The sequence below is a fragment of the Symphalangus syndactylus genome, chromosome 3, assembly GCF_028878055.3.
Source record: "Symphalangus syndactylus isolate Jambi chromosome 3, NHGRI_mSymSyn1-v2.1_pri, whole genome shotgun sequence".
Taxonomy (NCBI): domain Eukaryota; kingdom Metazoa; phylum Chordata; class Mammalia; order Primates; family Hylobatidae; genus Symphalangus; species Symphalangus syndactylus.
The window spans coordinates 23,635,482-23,652,225 of NC_072425.2; the positions used below are offsets into that span (position 1 = coordinate 23,635,482).

General features: G+C 48.6%; 2 protein-coding genes across 6 annotated transcripts in view; one reads left to right on the top strand and one right to left on the bottom strand.

Moving 5' to 3' along the window:
• The window catches only part of GSN (gelsolin), a 62,778-nt gene extending 48,161 nt beyond the window's left edge, over window positions 1–14,617 (bottom strand). The window contains exons 1-2 of one of the 5 annotated variants that reach the window (XM_063636054.1): window positions 14,570–14,617; window positions 1,223–1,315 (exon numbers count right to left, since the gene is read on the bottom strand). Coding sequence is in view for 1 of the 5 variants with exons in the window: in XM_055271261.2 (XP_055127236.2) it covers window positions 233–331 (99 nt within the window). In the remaining 4 variants the exon portion in view is untranslated. Of the gene's footprint in view, window positions 1–232; window positions 347–1,144; window positions 1,319–14,569 lie in introns of those variants that run through there. The other 4 variants (XM_063636055.1, XM_063636053.1, XM_063636052.1 and 1 more) reach the window with 4 other exon arrangements.
• Window positions 607–1,226, top strand: LOC129478944 (putative uncharacterized protein GSN-AS1). The gene is given in 2 exon segments (XM_055271273.2): window positions 607–1,077; window positions 1,080–1,226. Coding segments are annotated over 2 exon segments (492 nt in total). The 5' UTR covers window positions 607–732.
• Window positions 14,618–16,744: the final 2,127 nt, after the last annotated feature.

Here is a 16,744-nt window from a genome sequence, read left to right on the forward strand (position 1 = left end):
GAGGCAACTTGGCTTTTGGAGTTATCAGGGCTCAGTCTCAAAGGCAGATTCATCAGAGCCAAGACCCGGCCCTCAAGTCCTCCTATTAGGGCAGCACTAGGGCCACCTCTGTCAGTAGAACCTTTGGGTAGCGGCTGATGGGGCGAGTCACCTTTCTGGGCCCGGCAGGCCTTTTGGGAATCCCTGGCTTTTGGGGCACAACATCCTGGGGACCATCAAAAAGCCCTTTCACCTGAGCTTTGGGAAAGAGGAACAGCTCCGGCTGTGGGTGGCTCATGTCACCATCTGGAAGCCAGCTGGGCCACAGCAGATGCGTAAGTCCTGTATTCATTCATCCCCTTCTCCTTTTGGCAGAAAAGGGATGGCGTGGGCTGGAGGGGTGTTTTCCTGGGTTCTTGCACAATTGCTCATTAGAAATTCACTTCTGTTTGGGTGTTGGAAGCTGGGCGATTCCCCCTAGTAGTGATCCTTCCTGTCTCACTGGTCACAAAGCCCTTTGGCATCTACAAGCTTGTTGGGTCCACACAGCAGCTTTGTTAGGTGGGTAGGGGGAGACCAAGGCACCCATCTTACAGGTGGAGAAACCGAGGCTGAAGATGGGAGGTGAGCCAGTCTCCTGGCTTCCAGCCCAGGACTCTGCACTCCTCCCCCCACCTCCCTGCCTACTTCAGCAGGTCACCTGTGAATCTGATAGTCAGGTGGGCCCCACCCTGCCAGCTGGCCTCAGCGGGCATGACTCATCCGCTTCCCCATGACTCACACACCTCAGGTGCTCCTCCTCTGGTCAACAAGTCTGGAGAATTGGCAAATAGACCCCCATTTTTCTCACCTCTCCAAAGCCTCTGGGAAGAATTCCTGCACTTCCTCTTTATGGGGACTCTACTCTTCTACAGAAGAGCCACCAAGGCCTTGAGAGGGAAAGCAACTCTCCTAAAGTCACACAGCAAGCAAGCAGCACGGCCAGGGTGGGAGCCAGGCATCTGGGCACCGAGCCCAGTCCCGACCTCCTCCCCAGAAGATCACTCTCGCCTGACCTCCCTCTCAAGGACGGGAAAGGAGCAGAGACGCACTCTGAGCGCCTTATTAGGAAGACCTCAGGGATTCCCACTGAATCCACTGTGGCTACTGCGGCTGCTTCTACCACTGAAGTCCCCTCCAGGCTTCCCTGGGCAGCCAGGGCGGGGTTTAAGAGGAGGACAGGTGTTTGCTTTGCTGTACCTACCTAATAAGGCTGTGCAGGGTGAAGAGTGCTGCTTTGTGGGAAGGCGCTGGGACCAAGGCCGAAGCACTGGACAAAGAGAGCTATGAGCACCACCTGTAAACAAAGGGCACAAGAATGTCAGCCTCAGGGGGAGTTCAAAGTCATCTGGTCAAATCCCCATTTGATGTTTCAACTCCTTTCCTCCCCTCCACCAGGGGTCACACAATCAGTACTTGTACACATCCAGCAGCAGGGCACTCACTACTTGCCAAGGCTGCAAGACCTGCTGCTGGAGGGCTTGGTTGGGTAAAAGAATTGTCCTAAGGATGCGCTAAAATCTCTCTCTTCTTATGCCTAGTACCTGCTGGTACTAGCTCTGCCTCCTTCTGGGTCAGCCAGAACAGGTCTGTCCCCTTTTTTCCTGATGGCTCTTTGGAGATTTGAAGACAGTGATCCTGGGCCCCTCAAGTCTTCTAAAAATTGTGCACCCCCTTTCCTCCAGCTCTTCCTGAGACCAGGGTTCCCGGTTCGCTCACCCTGTTCCCTGATCTGCTCCAGATGAACCCTGTCCCTACTGACAGCACAAGACCCACAATTAGACAATCAGTCAAGCTCTACCCAGGGCAGGGCGAGCAGGACTCTCACCTCCTTCATTAGAGATATCACGCTTCCATTAATTGCACCTAAAATCCCATTTGCATTTAAGGCAGCCCTATTGCAGGGCTGAATTCAGTTTACAGTCAACTTCAGAGCTGTACTTTAGTACTCTGAAGTTATATAAACTGGGCCCTCACTTAACTGTGTAACTTGAGCAAGCTACATCACTTCTTGGAGTCTCAGTCGCCTTTTCTGTTCAGAGGGATAATATTAGAACCTACCATGAGATAAAACATGTTCAGGGTTTTGCACAAGGCATATGTTTACTCTAATTATTACCCTGATTATTAATAATTAAATTTCTAAGTCTTTTGCCTGCACATTGTATCTTTCTCATCCTGCACATGTGCGGTTTGGGGACCTACCCTGTTGATATGTCATATTCGCAGCTCTGTGCCTCAGCATCACTCTATTATTGTTCTAATGCACTACTGCTGAGCAAGACTGCATTATCAGTGTCTGGTGATAGGACTTTCTCTCCCTCTAGGCTGTAAGCTCCTTGGAGGCAAGGATTCTGTCTGCTTCACCTCTGAAGCTTCAGCATGGCATGTGCCCTGCAAATGGCAGTGCCAGTGGACATATGCTAGATGAGTGGATGAAGGACCATCCCACATCAGCTCATTGTGGAGTATGCAGCTCAGTCCTCCCGCCTCTCAGGAACAACTTGGATCTTCACCCTTCTTCGCCACTAAGAATTCCAGTCATCTACATTCAGAGGGAAGCTGAGCAGACTGGCTCCTGCCCACACTGGAAAATTTCTCTGCCTAAACCAGCTTCCCCAAGCCGAGGGGAGAGTCCAAGATCCCGAAGATGGCAGGGCAGTGCAGGCTCCTGGGATTAAGACACAAACAAGCCCTGTTCTCAGGCTGACAGTAAATGGTTCAGACAGTCCTGATGACTTGTGCATTGTGACTGACACAGGACACAGCCACGGAAGTGGAGTCACAGTACCCAAAACCAGAGAGGTCAGAGGCCAGACACTTATCTGGGCTGCAGGACCTGGTGCTCACTTCTGTGGGTCTTTCTCAAAGACTATGGCAGAAACTTCCTGGTTCCAAGGGACAGACCAAAGCAGAGTTGGGTTTTGCAAATGACTCATGACCTCCTGCACTCTGTCAACTCTGTGTGAGGATGAGCCTTTCAAATCCAGCCCCCCTTCTTTCTATACACCCCAAATTGCGCTCTCATCCTCAGATGCACATGGTGGTGCTGCATTTGTTCCCAAGTGCAACGTGCTCCTCCCCCACTGCACCTCATCTCGGCAAACAGCACTACCATCCACCATCCACCATCCACCCGGTGGACCAGTCCAGACACCAGGCCCTCACCCTCCTCAACACACCACCTCATCCCTTTTGCTCTGTCACTCTCCCCTCCAATGTATCATCATGTCTTGCTAGTTCAACCCCTGACTGCCTCCAGAGTGTCCCCCTTTCTCTCCACCCCAATGCCAACATCTTGGTCCATAGCCCCATCACCTCTCGCCTGCATGACTGCAGAACCTTCCTAACTGATCCTTCTGCATCCTCTCCCTCCTATAATGCATCCTCCTCAGAGCAGGCCCAGACCACGCCAGTCCTCTGCCCAGACTCTACCATGGCTCCACTATGGCCCCAGATAAAGTCCAAGATCCTTAACAAACCTCTCCACATTCTTCATGACTTGTCCTCTTCAACTCCTTGAGCCTTGGCCCTCATGGCTTCCTGTCTTCCACTATACCCCACCGGGCTCCAGCCAGATGCAATGGCACTCTGTTCCTGAGTCCTCCATGTAGTCTCCGTACAGACCTCCACACCCCCTAGTCTGCCCGGTCACACTCTACTGTAATAGTCTATTTGCAAGTCAGCCTCCCTAATTGCTCCCGTGTATCCCAGAGCCTGGCCTAGGGCTGGGACCACCGCAGCTCAAGATTTAACAAAGTAAGAAACTATGACTCCCATGCGTGCACACGTGTGTAACACATACGTGCACGTGCACACACACATTCGCAGAACCGGCTAAGAGTGCAGATGCTGCCATCTATGGGCAAGAAAAGCATTACACTTGCCCTGAGATTCAGACACACCCCAGGAGCCTCCGAGTTTTCAAACTCAGCCAGGTTTAGAATTAGCTCCAGCTGACTCCAAGTTGGTCTATTTTCCATTTTGGACCTTAAGGCTGCAGCAGCTTAAAAACAAGGTCGGCAAAACCACTGACTCTAGTCCACCGCCCACACACTCCAGATGGAGCCATAAAGAGAAGGGTTTCATTCCAGCACTCACAATCCCAGCCCGGGGCTCTCACTACGTGCCTGTTTGTTGAATCATATCTTAGGACATAGGAACAGAAGACGCCTTCTAATAGTCTCAGCTGTGTAAAGGCCAGCCTTTGGGGAGAGAGCTCGCCTGATGAAAGTGTGCAAGCCACCACGGAACCCTGTCTGTCTAGCTGGCTAAAAAGGAGCTTTCTGCTCTGGGGGTGGGATGTGGGGAGGCTGGAGCAGAGTATTTTTCTCTCCTAAAAGACTGCTCCCAGTTCATTGGGAGGGCCTTCAGACCTGATGGGAGTAACATGATATCTGTCCATTAATGCCATAAGGGTCCAAATGGCCACCCCTAATAACAATAGTTATCATTTTCTGTGCACCTTCCAAGCGTTAAACTCTACAGGCATCATGTCTCATCGTTGCAATAACTCTACCAGGCAGCAATCTTTGTCTTCATTTTGCGAAGCTAGCACACAAGCTCAGAGAGGTGAACTAATGTGCTCACGGTCACACAGCTAAGACGTCTGGGCAGTTCCCACCAACGCAGGCTGCCTCCCCTACGTCTTGACCTCACTATATTTCAAAGCTATAAGGCTGGGCCTCTTGCTGACTAGAAAAAAAAAAAAAAAAGAACATGCAAATCTTTGGGTACTCTAGATCATGGGTCAGCAAACTTTTTCTGTAAAAGGCCAGACCGTAAATATTTTAGGCTCCATAGGCTACACACCCTCTCTGTTGCATATTCTTCCTTGTTTGTTTGTTATTGTTGTTTTTTAACAACACTTTAAAACTATAAAACCATTCTTAGCTCAGAGGCATACAAAAACAGACTGGGGCCTCCCCAGGACTGTAGTTTGCATCCATAAATACAGAAAGAATGTTTATAATCTCAAGTATAAAAACTTCTGGTGAAAGGGTTGATCAAATGCTAACTGTATTTCTCCCCCTTCCAATGGCTTTCTACTGAGTCACTCTCTCTCCTAAAGAAGGACCCTACTTTGCTCCATAATTAAGCAGCAAAGTATTTCAAGGGCTGTTTAGATTCTAGAAACTCATAGCTGCAGATAAAATAGACAGATAAGTCAGATATTGAAGACAAGACATTAAAAGATCTGGGCTCCAGGCTAGACCCTGTTACTGTCACTGGCTCTTTAGCCCTGAACAAGAGACTTGCCTCTTAAGTCCCTTATCTTGTAAGTATTGATTCTCCATTAATAACAGATTGATTTCAAATCTTACAACTGAAAGTGTGATCCCTGGACCAGCTACATCAGCATCACTAGAAATGCAGAGCCTCAGGCCCCACCCCAGACTTGTGGAACCAGAATCTGCATTTTAATAAAAATCCCAGGCGATCTTAGAATGCTCTAAACATCTTTTTTGTCCAGCTGAAACACAGTTCACAAAATCTTTGTTGGCAATGAGGAGAGAAAGGGTCTAAAGACATCTTTCATGATGTCATGGTATTAAGTCTCTGACCTAACACATGTACCAGTGACTTCATAAAGCATTCCACTGTAGGACCAATTGACAGACCAAGATCTACCACTGGATCTTAAAATAAAACCTTAGCCAGGTAGAAAGTAGACCTAGGGGAACAGGAAAAGGTGCTATTCCCCATATTATGGAGGGGTGGGGGCAGGGAATAGGTTAGAGAGAGAAATGACTTACCCAAGACCACACAACCAAGACAAACTAGGGGTATGACCACCACCAGGTTTCTTTCTTTCTTTTTTTTTTTATTATACTTTAAGTTCTAGGGTACATGTGCACAACCTGCAGGTTTGTTACCTATGTATACATGTGCCATGTTGGTGTGCTGCACCCATTAACTCACCATTTACATTAGGTATATCTCCTAATGCTATCCCTCCCCCCTCCTCCCACCCCACTACAGGACCCGACCACCACCAGGTTTCTTAATCTTCCTTAGTCAGGCCTTAGGTTTCATGAGAACTGAAATCATTTTGGTTTGGTAGAGCAGCAATCAGAGGGCTTGCTGTTGGCTTTGGGAAATTCACTTGCTCTCTCAGGGCACAAGTATCTGTAGCCATGAAGTGAGGGGATAGAGCCAGGTGATTCCTAAAGCCCTGCTATAAAAGTCATGGTCTGGAAAGTTTTGAGATAAGGAGGAAGTCAGGAGGGGTGCCCTATGCCAAGGGTCACCACAGTCACACCAAAGTCTCTGGGAGATGGGATCACAGAGCCAAGCCCTTCAGTCCTTTGTGAGGAGGCTGAGGAGGGACCTGGTGTGGGCCCTAGCCATGCATCCCCTTGGGGCCACCTCAGCTGGTCACCACAGGCTGGCATGGATGCTAAGGATGTAGCCCATTTTACAGATGAGGAAAATAGGTCCTTGAGAGGGGCTAGGGCTTCTCACCAAAGCAAAGAATTCTTCCCTTCAGCTGACAACAGTGCAAGGGTACCCTGTATTCAGAAAACCTAACGCATGAACACACAGATGTGTGCAAATGGTTGATTTGGGAATAATCAGGCTCTTTATAAATACTGCATTCTATTTTACCAACAGATTCGTTACAAAAAGGATTCATCTTTGGGCTTTGATGGCGAGGCTCCCAGTGCAATGCTTCTCACACTTGAATTTGCATACGAATTCCACGGGGATCTTGTGAAAATCCAGATTTGGATTCAGTAGGCCCAAGGTGGGTAGGGTTGCCAGATAAAACATGAGATGCCCAGTTAAATCTAAATGTCAGAAAGACAATAAGATGTCTTGGTATAATTATGCCCCAAACATTCCAAGGGGCATACTCATGCTTAACTGGCACGCTGTTTTTTATTTGCTAAATAAGGCAACCCTAAAGGTGGAGCCTGAAATCTCACATTTCTGAAAAGCTCAAAGATGAAGCCTTAGTGCATTTAAAATGCAATTTAAATCTATGAAAACTATATTTTATGCAACCATGAATTTCATGGTCTTTTTTTTAAGACCACTGAACAGGCTAGGCAGGCATCTCCCACCTTCTAAAAGAGTATAGAAAGAATTCTGGCTGCCACTGGAACTGGGAACTTGCCTTCCAAGAGAAAGAGGTACTGTGGCGGGAGGGGAGGTGTGAGGGGGATGGGTACAGGCTAGCCCACAAAAGCCTGTTTTACCTCCGTTCTGAACGATACAGTTCCTCTGGACTACCACTTCCTGAAGTGAAGCTCAGGACACCAAGAAATATGGCCATTTCTTTTCTGAGTCCATGAAACGGGAAGGATCTGTCCCTACCTGCTTCCTTCCCAGGGCTCTTTGGAGTCAGATGAGATAATACAAATTCCCAGCATCCACACGACTGCACTGGCCAAGCATCGTGTTAGGTACTTTGTAGAATTCTGTGAAGTGGGTATTGAATCCCTAACTATATAGCTGAGAAAAATGAAACTCAGTGAGGTGATGTCCTCAAGGTCTTATGGCAAGTGCAAAACATAAACCAGAAGGAGAACCAAGTTCTCTCCTCTTCTTTGGCCTGGGATCTTAACTTGTTATTCTTTATTGCTGCTGAATTGTGCGAGTGTATTTGCCAAATGAATGAATGAAATGTAACATTTCGGGAAAATGGTCACTGTACTCTATAACAGGACAGCTGAGCTTTTTACAACCAGCTTCAGATGCTCCTAAAGAATGCTGCCATTCTCACCAATGGCTGGTAGGAATAAGGACTACTGTAACCTTCATGAGCAGAAATTTGGCAAAATTTAGCATGACACAGATTCTTTGCTTGGCCGAACTTTAGCCAGGCTTCTGAACCTTCTCCTAGGCCCACCTGTGCACTTCCTTGTAAAATCCAGTTTTAGGAAAAGAATCCTGCTAAGTGTTTAGCCAGAACCCCTCATCCTTGATATCTGATCAGGCTCCTCATCCTCCACCATGCCCCCAGTGATGTTTGAATCACCCTGGTTTGTCTTCATCAATAATTTTGTTAGGTCAGTTTAGCAAGAATACCCCTTATTCCTGAGCTTCCTTAGTAATTTTCCATCCACTGACTCCCACCCTGCTCCGCAGCTATCAATTCCCACTCGCCCGTGCTGTATTAGGAGTTGAGCCCAAACTCTCTCCCTCACTGTAGGACCCTGTTGCAGTGGTCCCTACACCCAAGGCGATGGTCCTGAATAAAGACTCCCTTACCGTGTTTTAACAAGTGTCACTGAATTTTTTTTTAACAAGAAAAAGCTATAAAATGTGTCATTTTGACTCAGGAACTCCATTTCTAGGGCTCACTTCTAGGAAATAATAAAAGAAGAACACACAAAAAAATTATGCACTAGGTTGTTCATTGCAGTATTGTTTATAAACTGCCTAAATGTTTCATAATTGAGGATCGTTAAGGGAACATGGTATATGCACACCAAAGATAGAATAATACTGAGTGATGAAAACTCAGGTGGGCATTTATTTCTACCATAACAAAAAAAAGTAGGAGGCAAGTCCCTTGTTTAAGGGCTAAAGAGCCAGTGACAACAACAGGGTACAGCCTAGTGCCCAGATCTTTTAATGTCTATATTCAATATCTGACTTATCTGTCTATTTCATCCGCAGCTATGAGTTTCTAGAATCTGAACAACCCTTGAAATGCTTTGCTGCTTAATTATGGAGCAAAGTAGGGTCCTGTAGGAGAGAGAGACTCAGTAGAAAGCCATGGAAGGGGGAGAAATACAGCTAGCATTTGATCAACCTTTTCACCAGAAGTTTTCATACCTGAGATTATAAACATTATTCTCTCTGTATTTATGGATGCAAACTACAGCCCTGGGGAGTCCCAGTCTTGGTTCTTTGGGGTGATCTTGGGCAAATCCTGTCTATCTCAGCCTTTTTGTTAATAAATAAAAAGCATTATTTCATTTTTTAATCCCCAGGACTATTGGAATAAAAGATTTAAATTAGAATAAACATTTATCTACTTAGGTATAGTATGCTTTTAAAACTTTTAAAAATTAAATTTAAAAAGAATCCTTAATAACATGAGAAAAATAGTTATGATATAATGTTGGGAAAAAACAAAGTCAGAACAGACAATTATAAATATAGGATAATTGTGTGGCAGTAAAAAAAAAAAAATGCACTGAAAATATCAGGAAGGAAGGGCACCCAGGTGTTGGCAGTGATTTTCTCTGGTACTTACGAACACTTCTTTTTTTATATATAATTTTTATTTTCTAAATTTTCTATCACTAGTGTAATAGAAATAATAAGAGTGGCGGGAAAAGGTCCTTGGAGGTGGGGAGAAAAAAGTACATATGCCACCCACATCATCAACACACACCCAAGAAGTTAACTAGTATTTACTTAGTACCCACCAAAGCCCAGCCACATCCTCTGTAGCAGGGAAATTAAGGGCCAAGCTCCACCCTGAAGGCTCACATATGTAGAATATATATACTTTGCTTGGCAAATAAGTCTGGCCCCGATGATATTCTTATTGAGGTTGGAAAATAACAGGACTGTTTGCTTAGCCAGCTCAGCAGAATAAACGAATCCACTCCCACTGGTGCGACCCCTTCACTGGAGTTCCCTGCAAGGCTCCATGGCTTAAAGCCTTTCTGGATCACTCTTGGGAAGAGTCGATTTCAGGGATACTTTATAGCCTGGGAAGAAAACTGTTCTCATCCCTTAACCAAGGCACTGAATGCAAGAGGTGAAGAGGCTCCCTATGAGGCAGAGCAAGCAAGGGAGGAGGGAGGAGCAGGAGGGCATAGGAAGGAACCTGACAGGCTGTGTGTGGCCCCTGGGGACCCCTGGGCAAAGGAGCTCACGTCTCCAGGCCTGAGTTCTCTCACTGGTAAAATGGGTCACATAATGACAACCCTAGGACTATTGTGAGACTCAAAGAAGAGAAAGTAAGTCCTTTCATTGTTCTAAGCTGAGCCTCAGTTTCCTCATCTGTAAAATGGAGTCAATATCTCCCCCTCGTAGATCTGTTAAAAGATTAAAGAAGACAGTGAAAGCAAAAGGTGAACATACATAGTAAGTGTGTTACATATGGTGGCCCTCATTATTGCTTGTAGAGCAGGGAATGGGATACATAAACGAATCTTAGGCCTCGACTTCCTTATCTGCAAAATGTGGCAATCAATTCAGTCTGAAAAGATTAAATTCAAGAACAGTAGCTGAATCACCAGCTGCACCACTGCAGGCTCACTTTGTGGCTCAGACATGCCAGACCCAAGTTCATGTGGGGAACACAATGCCCTCCAACTCAGAGGCCATCAGAGCTGGGAAGGCTGATATTATGCTGTCCACCCCACAGTGCATAATGGACACTGGGGCCCACAGAAAGGCATGCATTAGCCCAAGTCACCCAGCACTTTGTCGCTGGCAAAGCCAGGACCCAAGCCCAGGCCTTCAGCTGCCCACCCTTGCCCACAACACCCACTGCTTTTCTCTGCCCTATTCTTAAATTGCTGATGTGGTCCCAGGCAGGGCAGAGAAGAGCAGGCATATGGCAGGGGAGGGAGAGAGGGGAGGGGAAGCTGGCCAGCATCAGGAACTGAGCCTGCCTGTGGTCTCCAACTTCACAAACCACATCAGGCTGAAATATGACACACGCTCACTCAGTTGAAAGCGAGGAGATATTTTTACTTAACATCCCCCGGCTGCCTAAACACTGGTCTCTTTTTTTCCCTTCCTCCCCAAAATGCATAACCCCGGGGACGTGCTTTTCTCTGCTTCTGCTGGCATTTTCTCAGGGAATAACCAAGGAGTAGGAGAGTGTCCAGTTTTCCTGGCTTCGGCAGATAGATTTCCAGAGCATGAGCTTGATTGATGAAAAGGAGGGACCAGTCCTGGCTGGGCTCTCACCTCACCACATGACCTTGCTGGGCAAGTCCTGTGTCCTCTTGGAGCCTGGATTCCCTGAAATGGAGGGGAGATTGACCTGCACTCGAGGGTCTGTGGATGGCACAGGAAAGTATGAGTTTACAAACAGCCCTGGGAGGCCCCTCCAGGCCTCTCTGCTGCAGGGCTGAGCTCTCCAAGCTCTGCATACCAACACCCACCCCTCATAAAAGCATAACAAACTCCCTTACAAGTTCTCCTAATACCAGGACTAGAAAGAATTTTCAAGAGAATGTTTAGTGCCGTCATTAATAGCTATGGCTCTGTCGTCAGACCTCTGGAATCCTTGCACCATCACTCAATAGCCACACAACCCGGGGCATGTTATTCAGCCTCAGACTCAGTTTCCTCATCTGTAAAATAAGATACTAGTATCTACCTCAGAGGAATGGTTGCAAGGAATCAATAAAGTAATTAATGTTCCAGTATATTGAAAGATAGCTTTTTTTTTCCAGTATATTAAAAGATAGCTTTTTTTTCTTTTCTTTTTTTGTTTTGAGACATTCTTGCTCTGTCATCCAGGCTGGAGTGCAGTGGCGTGATTTTGGCTTACTGTAACCTCCGTCTCCAGGGTTGAAGCAATTCTCATACCTCAGCCTCCCAAGTAGCTAGGACTACAGGTGCATCCCACCACGTATTTTCAGTAGAGACAGGGTTTCACCATGTTGACCAGGCTAGTCTCAAACTCCTGGCTTAAGCCATCCACCCAATTCGGCCTCCCAAAATGCTGGAATTGCAGGTGTGAGCCACCATGCCCAGTTAAAAGATAGCTTTTTATTATTATCATGCAAACGAACATCTCTCCATTTTACAGATGAGGAAACAGAGGCTGAGAGAGATAGGATTTGCCCAAGATCACCCGAAGAACCAAGACTGGGGGTCCATTTCCAAGTCAGTGCTTCTAACTTCTCTCACACCCGTGGTCTCTGATAAGCAAATATGCAAACCCAGAGGCCGTAGACATAGGATGTAAAAGTTTTCTTAAAGAAAACCAGAGATCAGCGTCTCAGCAACGTACCATAGACCAAGCAGAAATCATCTCTATGACCCACGTCACAAATGACCCAAACTATTCACATGGAGTAGGGGAAAGTGACCCACTGTCACTGGATGGCTAAAAGTGAAGGCATCCAATCAACGTGTTTGACAGGAGTGCACACACCATTGTTAACAGTGGCGACCTCTGGGGAAAGAGGAGGGCTTGGAGGGATTCTTTAACAATTTTTTTTTGTTTTAAAACTCATGAAAAAGAAAAAAATATTACAATGCTGAATACCTTAGCAGCCTTCTCCAGTAGGTATAGCCTGTTGTCTGCTTTTAGATGAAATTTATAGCAGGTTCTGAGACCTTCAGCTGGGCTTCCAGAATCTGCTGCTCTGACCCATCCCAGTGGCCACTGCTCTAGTTCAGACCTGCATTCTACTTCACTTGAATCATGCAAAACAGCCTCCTCAGGGCCTTCCTGCCTCCAGATCAGCCTCGTTCAATGCATCCCCTACATCGGCCATTCAGAATAATGAGTTTTTAAAAATCACTGCTCTGTCAAAACCCTTTCTCAGCTCTTCATTGCCTTCAGGATGAGGTCCAAACCCTTTGCTTATAATCTAGTTCCATTTTCATTTAGAGTCTCACCTCCCACCACCCCTCCTTTCTCCCGTTCTCCATTCTAGCCACATGGATGGCTCAGAAAACCTCAGTGCCTTTGCACAAGTGGTTCCTGCTTCTCAGAATGTCTTTTCCCCCAACTCCTGTTTCTCCTGGTAAATGATTACTCATTCTGAGGTCTGGCTCACCTAGACAAAATTAGTCACTCCTCTTGCAGGCCGAAGTCACTCTTAATATGGCACGAAAGTGTCAACCACTATAGATGGCAAGCATGTTGAGGACAGAGAGCTCTGTCCTCTTCCAAGGCTCTTTGGCCCCTGGCAGGGCAAGGCACAGAACACAGGACCAGAGAAGTGATGAAAGGAGGGAGGTGGGGAGGAAGGAAACGCCATGCCGGGCAAACCTTGCAGCCACCCCTCCTGGGAGCAGCCTGTTTCCAGGCTCATGTTAGTCCCTAATAAAAGGACTGTGGAAAATTCTGGAGTAAACTTTCCTTCCCTGATTCACACAGAAACCTTCTTTGCTGCTGTGTAACTCACCGAGTGCCAACCCAAGCTCCCCTGGCTGTTTACAATTTCCCTGGCATTTATAAATAGCAAGGCCCCAGAAAGAAAAATGGAGTTTCAAAGGAGCTGAAAACCGACCATTCCCACCCCCATCCTTCCTCCTCTGTTTCCAAGCCTCTCCCCCTTAACAGCCCCAAGAAACACCAACCACCACCCCCAAGTGTGTATGTACGGGGGGCGGGGGGGAATGCTTGTCCCTCTAGTGAACGGAATACCCAAGAAGGAGGCTAGAGTCCCTCCCAGCAAGGAGTCCGCAAAGGGCAGACTGGAATTGGGTCCCAGCCCTACCCTGCCTCACTGTGTGACAATTAGCCCATCATAAACTCTCTGGGTCCTTGACTTTTCTCAACTGTGAAATGGAGATGGGGTAAGATTCTAGCAAGCTATGGTCGCTGTAAAGGGCAAAGCGGTGAGAGGTGCTGGTGCCCTCGTCAGAAATGTGGTCCTGGGAGAACAGGACACACAGGATTAAGTCTTTGAAAACTCCCCAGAGGTCAAACAAAAGCGAGAGGCACCTCCCCAGAGGCCCCACCTTCCACAAAGTCCAATTACCCTCAGGACAGCCCAGAATGAGTTCCGGGTGTTTTAAAGGTCCCTTCCATGCTCTGAGGAGGGTGTGAGGACAGGATAAAGTGGCAGATGTCTGGGCAGACAAAGAGCTAGGAAGAAAGCCAATGTCTCCTGCTCACCCACACCCCCAGCCCCCAGCCTTCCAAGGACTGGGGCTTCCCCCTGGGCACTGCCCAGACCAGCCAGCCTGCACTGGACCAGAGGGAAGTTGCTGTTATTTAGGTTCTGGGGGGCTGGACCCCAGAAGACATGGGGGTTCAGGGAGAAGGGGTTCCAATCACTGTCTTCAACTCCAGAAGAAGCTTCCGTGTGAGTCAGGGAAGGGAACACTGCAGGGCCGGGGAGGAGCCAGCATCTACAGGTAGCAGGCGCCTGAAGATTTCAGACAGTGTAAGGAAGAACTTTCTAACAGTCCCCAGAAAGAGGAAGCAGCCGGAGAGGAGAGCAGGCACAGGTATCGTCCAGGAGGCAAAGGTCCTCTGAGTGGACTCCCCAGCGGAGTCACTGCCCAGACCGTAGCTGGTGGTCGCCTGCATGCCCGGGTCGGACACCCCAAGTGCAGGGGTGACCCTGGGCCAGTTCCCCCATCCCGGGGGCGGGGTCGTTATTAGCTCAGGTGCTAGCAGCACAGTGGAATCACGGGGTGGAGGCCTGGCCCCTCTCCTCTCCTGCTCCGGCGTCTCCCCATCCCCCAGCTCCCATCCACACTCTTTGGTCCCTTGGAAGACGGGAAAAGTGAGCGAGGAAGCCCTTTTCCAGCGATGCCCCCGCGGCCGGGCCGAGCTCCAGGCGCGGGCGAGATAGGACCAGGAAGGAAGGGAGAGGAAGGACTCAAATCAGCCTGGGACCCCCAGATGCCCGGGGCCGGGGCCGCGCGCCTCCCCTACCTGCTGCTGCGACGCTGGCGACAGCGGCTGCTGGGTCCAGCTGTGCTCAGCTGGTTCCGGGCGACGGGGCGGGGGCGTTGTGGTGCGCGCGGCCGGGGTAGGCAGGGCGCAGGCGGGAGCCGCCCTCGGGGCGGGGCGGCCGGGCCGGAGGGTAGGGAGGGGCGCCAGGCCCTTCCGTCGGCTGCAGGGCGGGTGGCTCCAAGCTCGCCTTCATCCAGGACGAACCCTCGCTTCACCTCGCAGGAAGGCAACAAACCCTGGAGGAAACTGAGGCCCGGAGCACGGAGGGGAGATCTGAAGAGAGCTAGGGTCGGGGAGGAGACCCAGGGCAGCTCCTGAGCTGGGCTGGGGCCAAAGAGCTCAGATGGGGGGGGCAAGCGAGCAATGCTCAACTAGCACCAGCGAAGGCAGATTTCAGCCCTGGAGAGAACGGACTTCAGGAGGCAAAGCCCTCGAAGAGTGACATAGGCTGCACGCAAAGCAGGGGAGATTCCCTCCCACCGAAGGGAATAAGGAGGAAGAGCGATTCCCAGCTCATTCCGAATGAAGTAACGAAAATGCCAAGTGCATCCCTGGTCCTTAAAGTGGACCATTAAGCAGGCGCCTCGGAGTCAGAAGGCCTGGTTTGGAACTCCAGACATCGACTAGTCCTGTAACTTTGGGCAAGCGAGCTCACATATCTAAGTCTCCGTTTCCTCGTTTGTCAAATGGGCATCCTGAATTGCTCTTCATGGGGCGGTTGAGAAGACTCAGTGAGAAAGACTCTCAGCACAATGACAGAGACTGTGGCTTCTGCATAAACGGAAGGGACGTTCTTATTAGTGTCATGGCAGATATTGTTTTAGGAGATTGAGGAAATCCACATTGGGTAGAAAGATGAGTGCAAGGTCACTTTTAAACAAATGTAATACTTTGTTGATCTCAACAGCATCTCATATGCATTAGACACAATAGCCGTTTATAATGCAGCAAGGCATAAGACGGCTTCCCAACAGTCCTGGTGCACACATGAGTTCCCAGGGATTTTGGAGTTGCCGCGTGACTCCAATTTGGAAGGATTCACACACTCCACAGGAGACTGCACCACATGACAGAGATGTCCATTCCCAGCCTGGGTGCTGGCAGCAGCCCCATGTTCAGCCAGGGTAAAGCTCCCTCTTAACACAAGGTAAAATGTACTAGAGTCGGTAATTGCCGGGTGCTGGGGATCAGAGCAGAAAAGGCTGTTGCTTAAGGAGCACAGAATCCAAGAGCACAGCGCTCACTCCCTGGTTTTTCCATTGAATAGCAGCCAGGGAAGCTACAGGACCGGGGAAATCTCGCCCTGGCTCTTCCTCCTGCCACTCTCTCTTTGCTCAACACCAGTAAATACAAGAACCATTTCTTGAATGCCTCATGCCATGCTCTGGGCTTGCCACGTATTACCAACTTTCATTCTCACCTCCCTACCTGGCCTCCCTCCCACAGGAGGCATTACCATGTGTATTTTTCAGATGAGCAGGCCAAGCCCACAGAAAGGGTTAAGTACTCTCTGGAGGTCACACTACTGACGCTGTGCAGTCTGCTCTTCTATGCCTGAGTCCTTAGCCCTCGCTTCTTTGCTCAATGTCTTATGTCGAACTCTGCTACCTTTCCTGGCTTGGGAAATTCTGCCCGGTTCCACTTTCTCTGAGAATAGAAGCAAGGTATCCACCCCGCAGGGAGGCTCACACTGTCTCTGCTACTCTCTGCTTTCTCCAGAGGCTGCCTGGGGCCCAATGCAAGGCTGCTGGGGAGAAAAGCAAAAACACAGGCTTATTTGGCTCTGGACTCTTTGATTACAAGCCCCGGTATATACATGCCTTGGAATTATCTAACATATCATTTCCAGCCCCAGCAACTGCTCTCAGACAGAGGGAGGTGGAACTCTGAATCTGTGTCCCCATAGAACTGGAGAATACCACATCACAATGGAGGAAACATTAGAGAACATCTGGTCCAACTTCTCCCTTTAGAGATGGGGAAACTGAGGCCAGGAGAGCAAAACGGTTCACATTCTAAGCTAGCTCTAAGGTTCCACATTCTAAGCTGGATCAGATGCCTACCCATAACCCTGTAATTGCTCCATTTGGTGGCTGGAGAGGAACATGGGAACAGGGTATCACCAGGAATCATTAAAAATGATAATGAAGATAA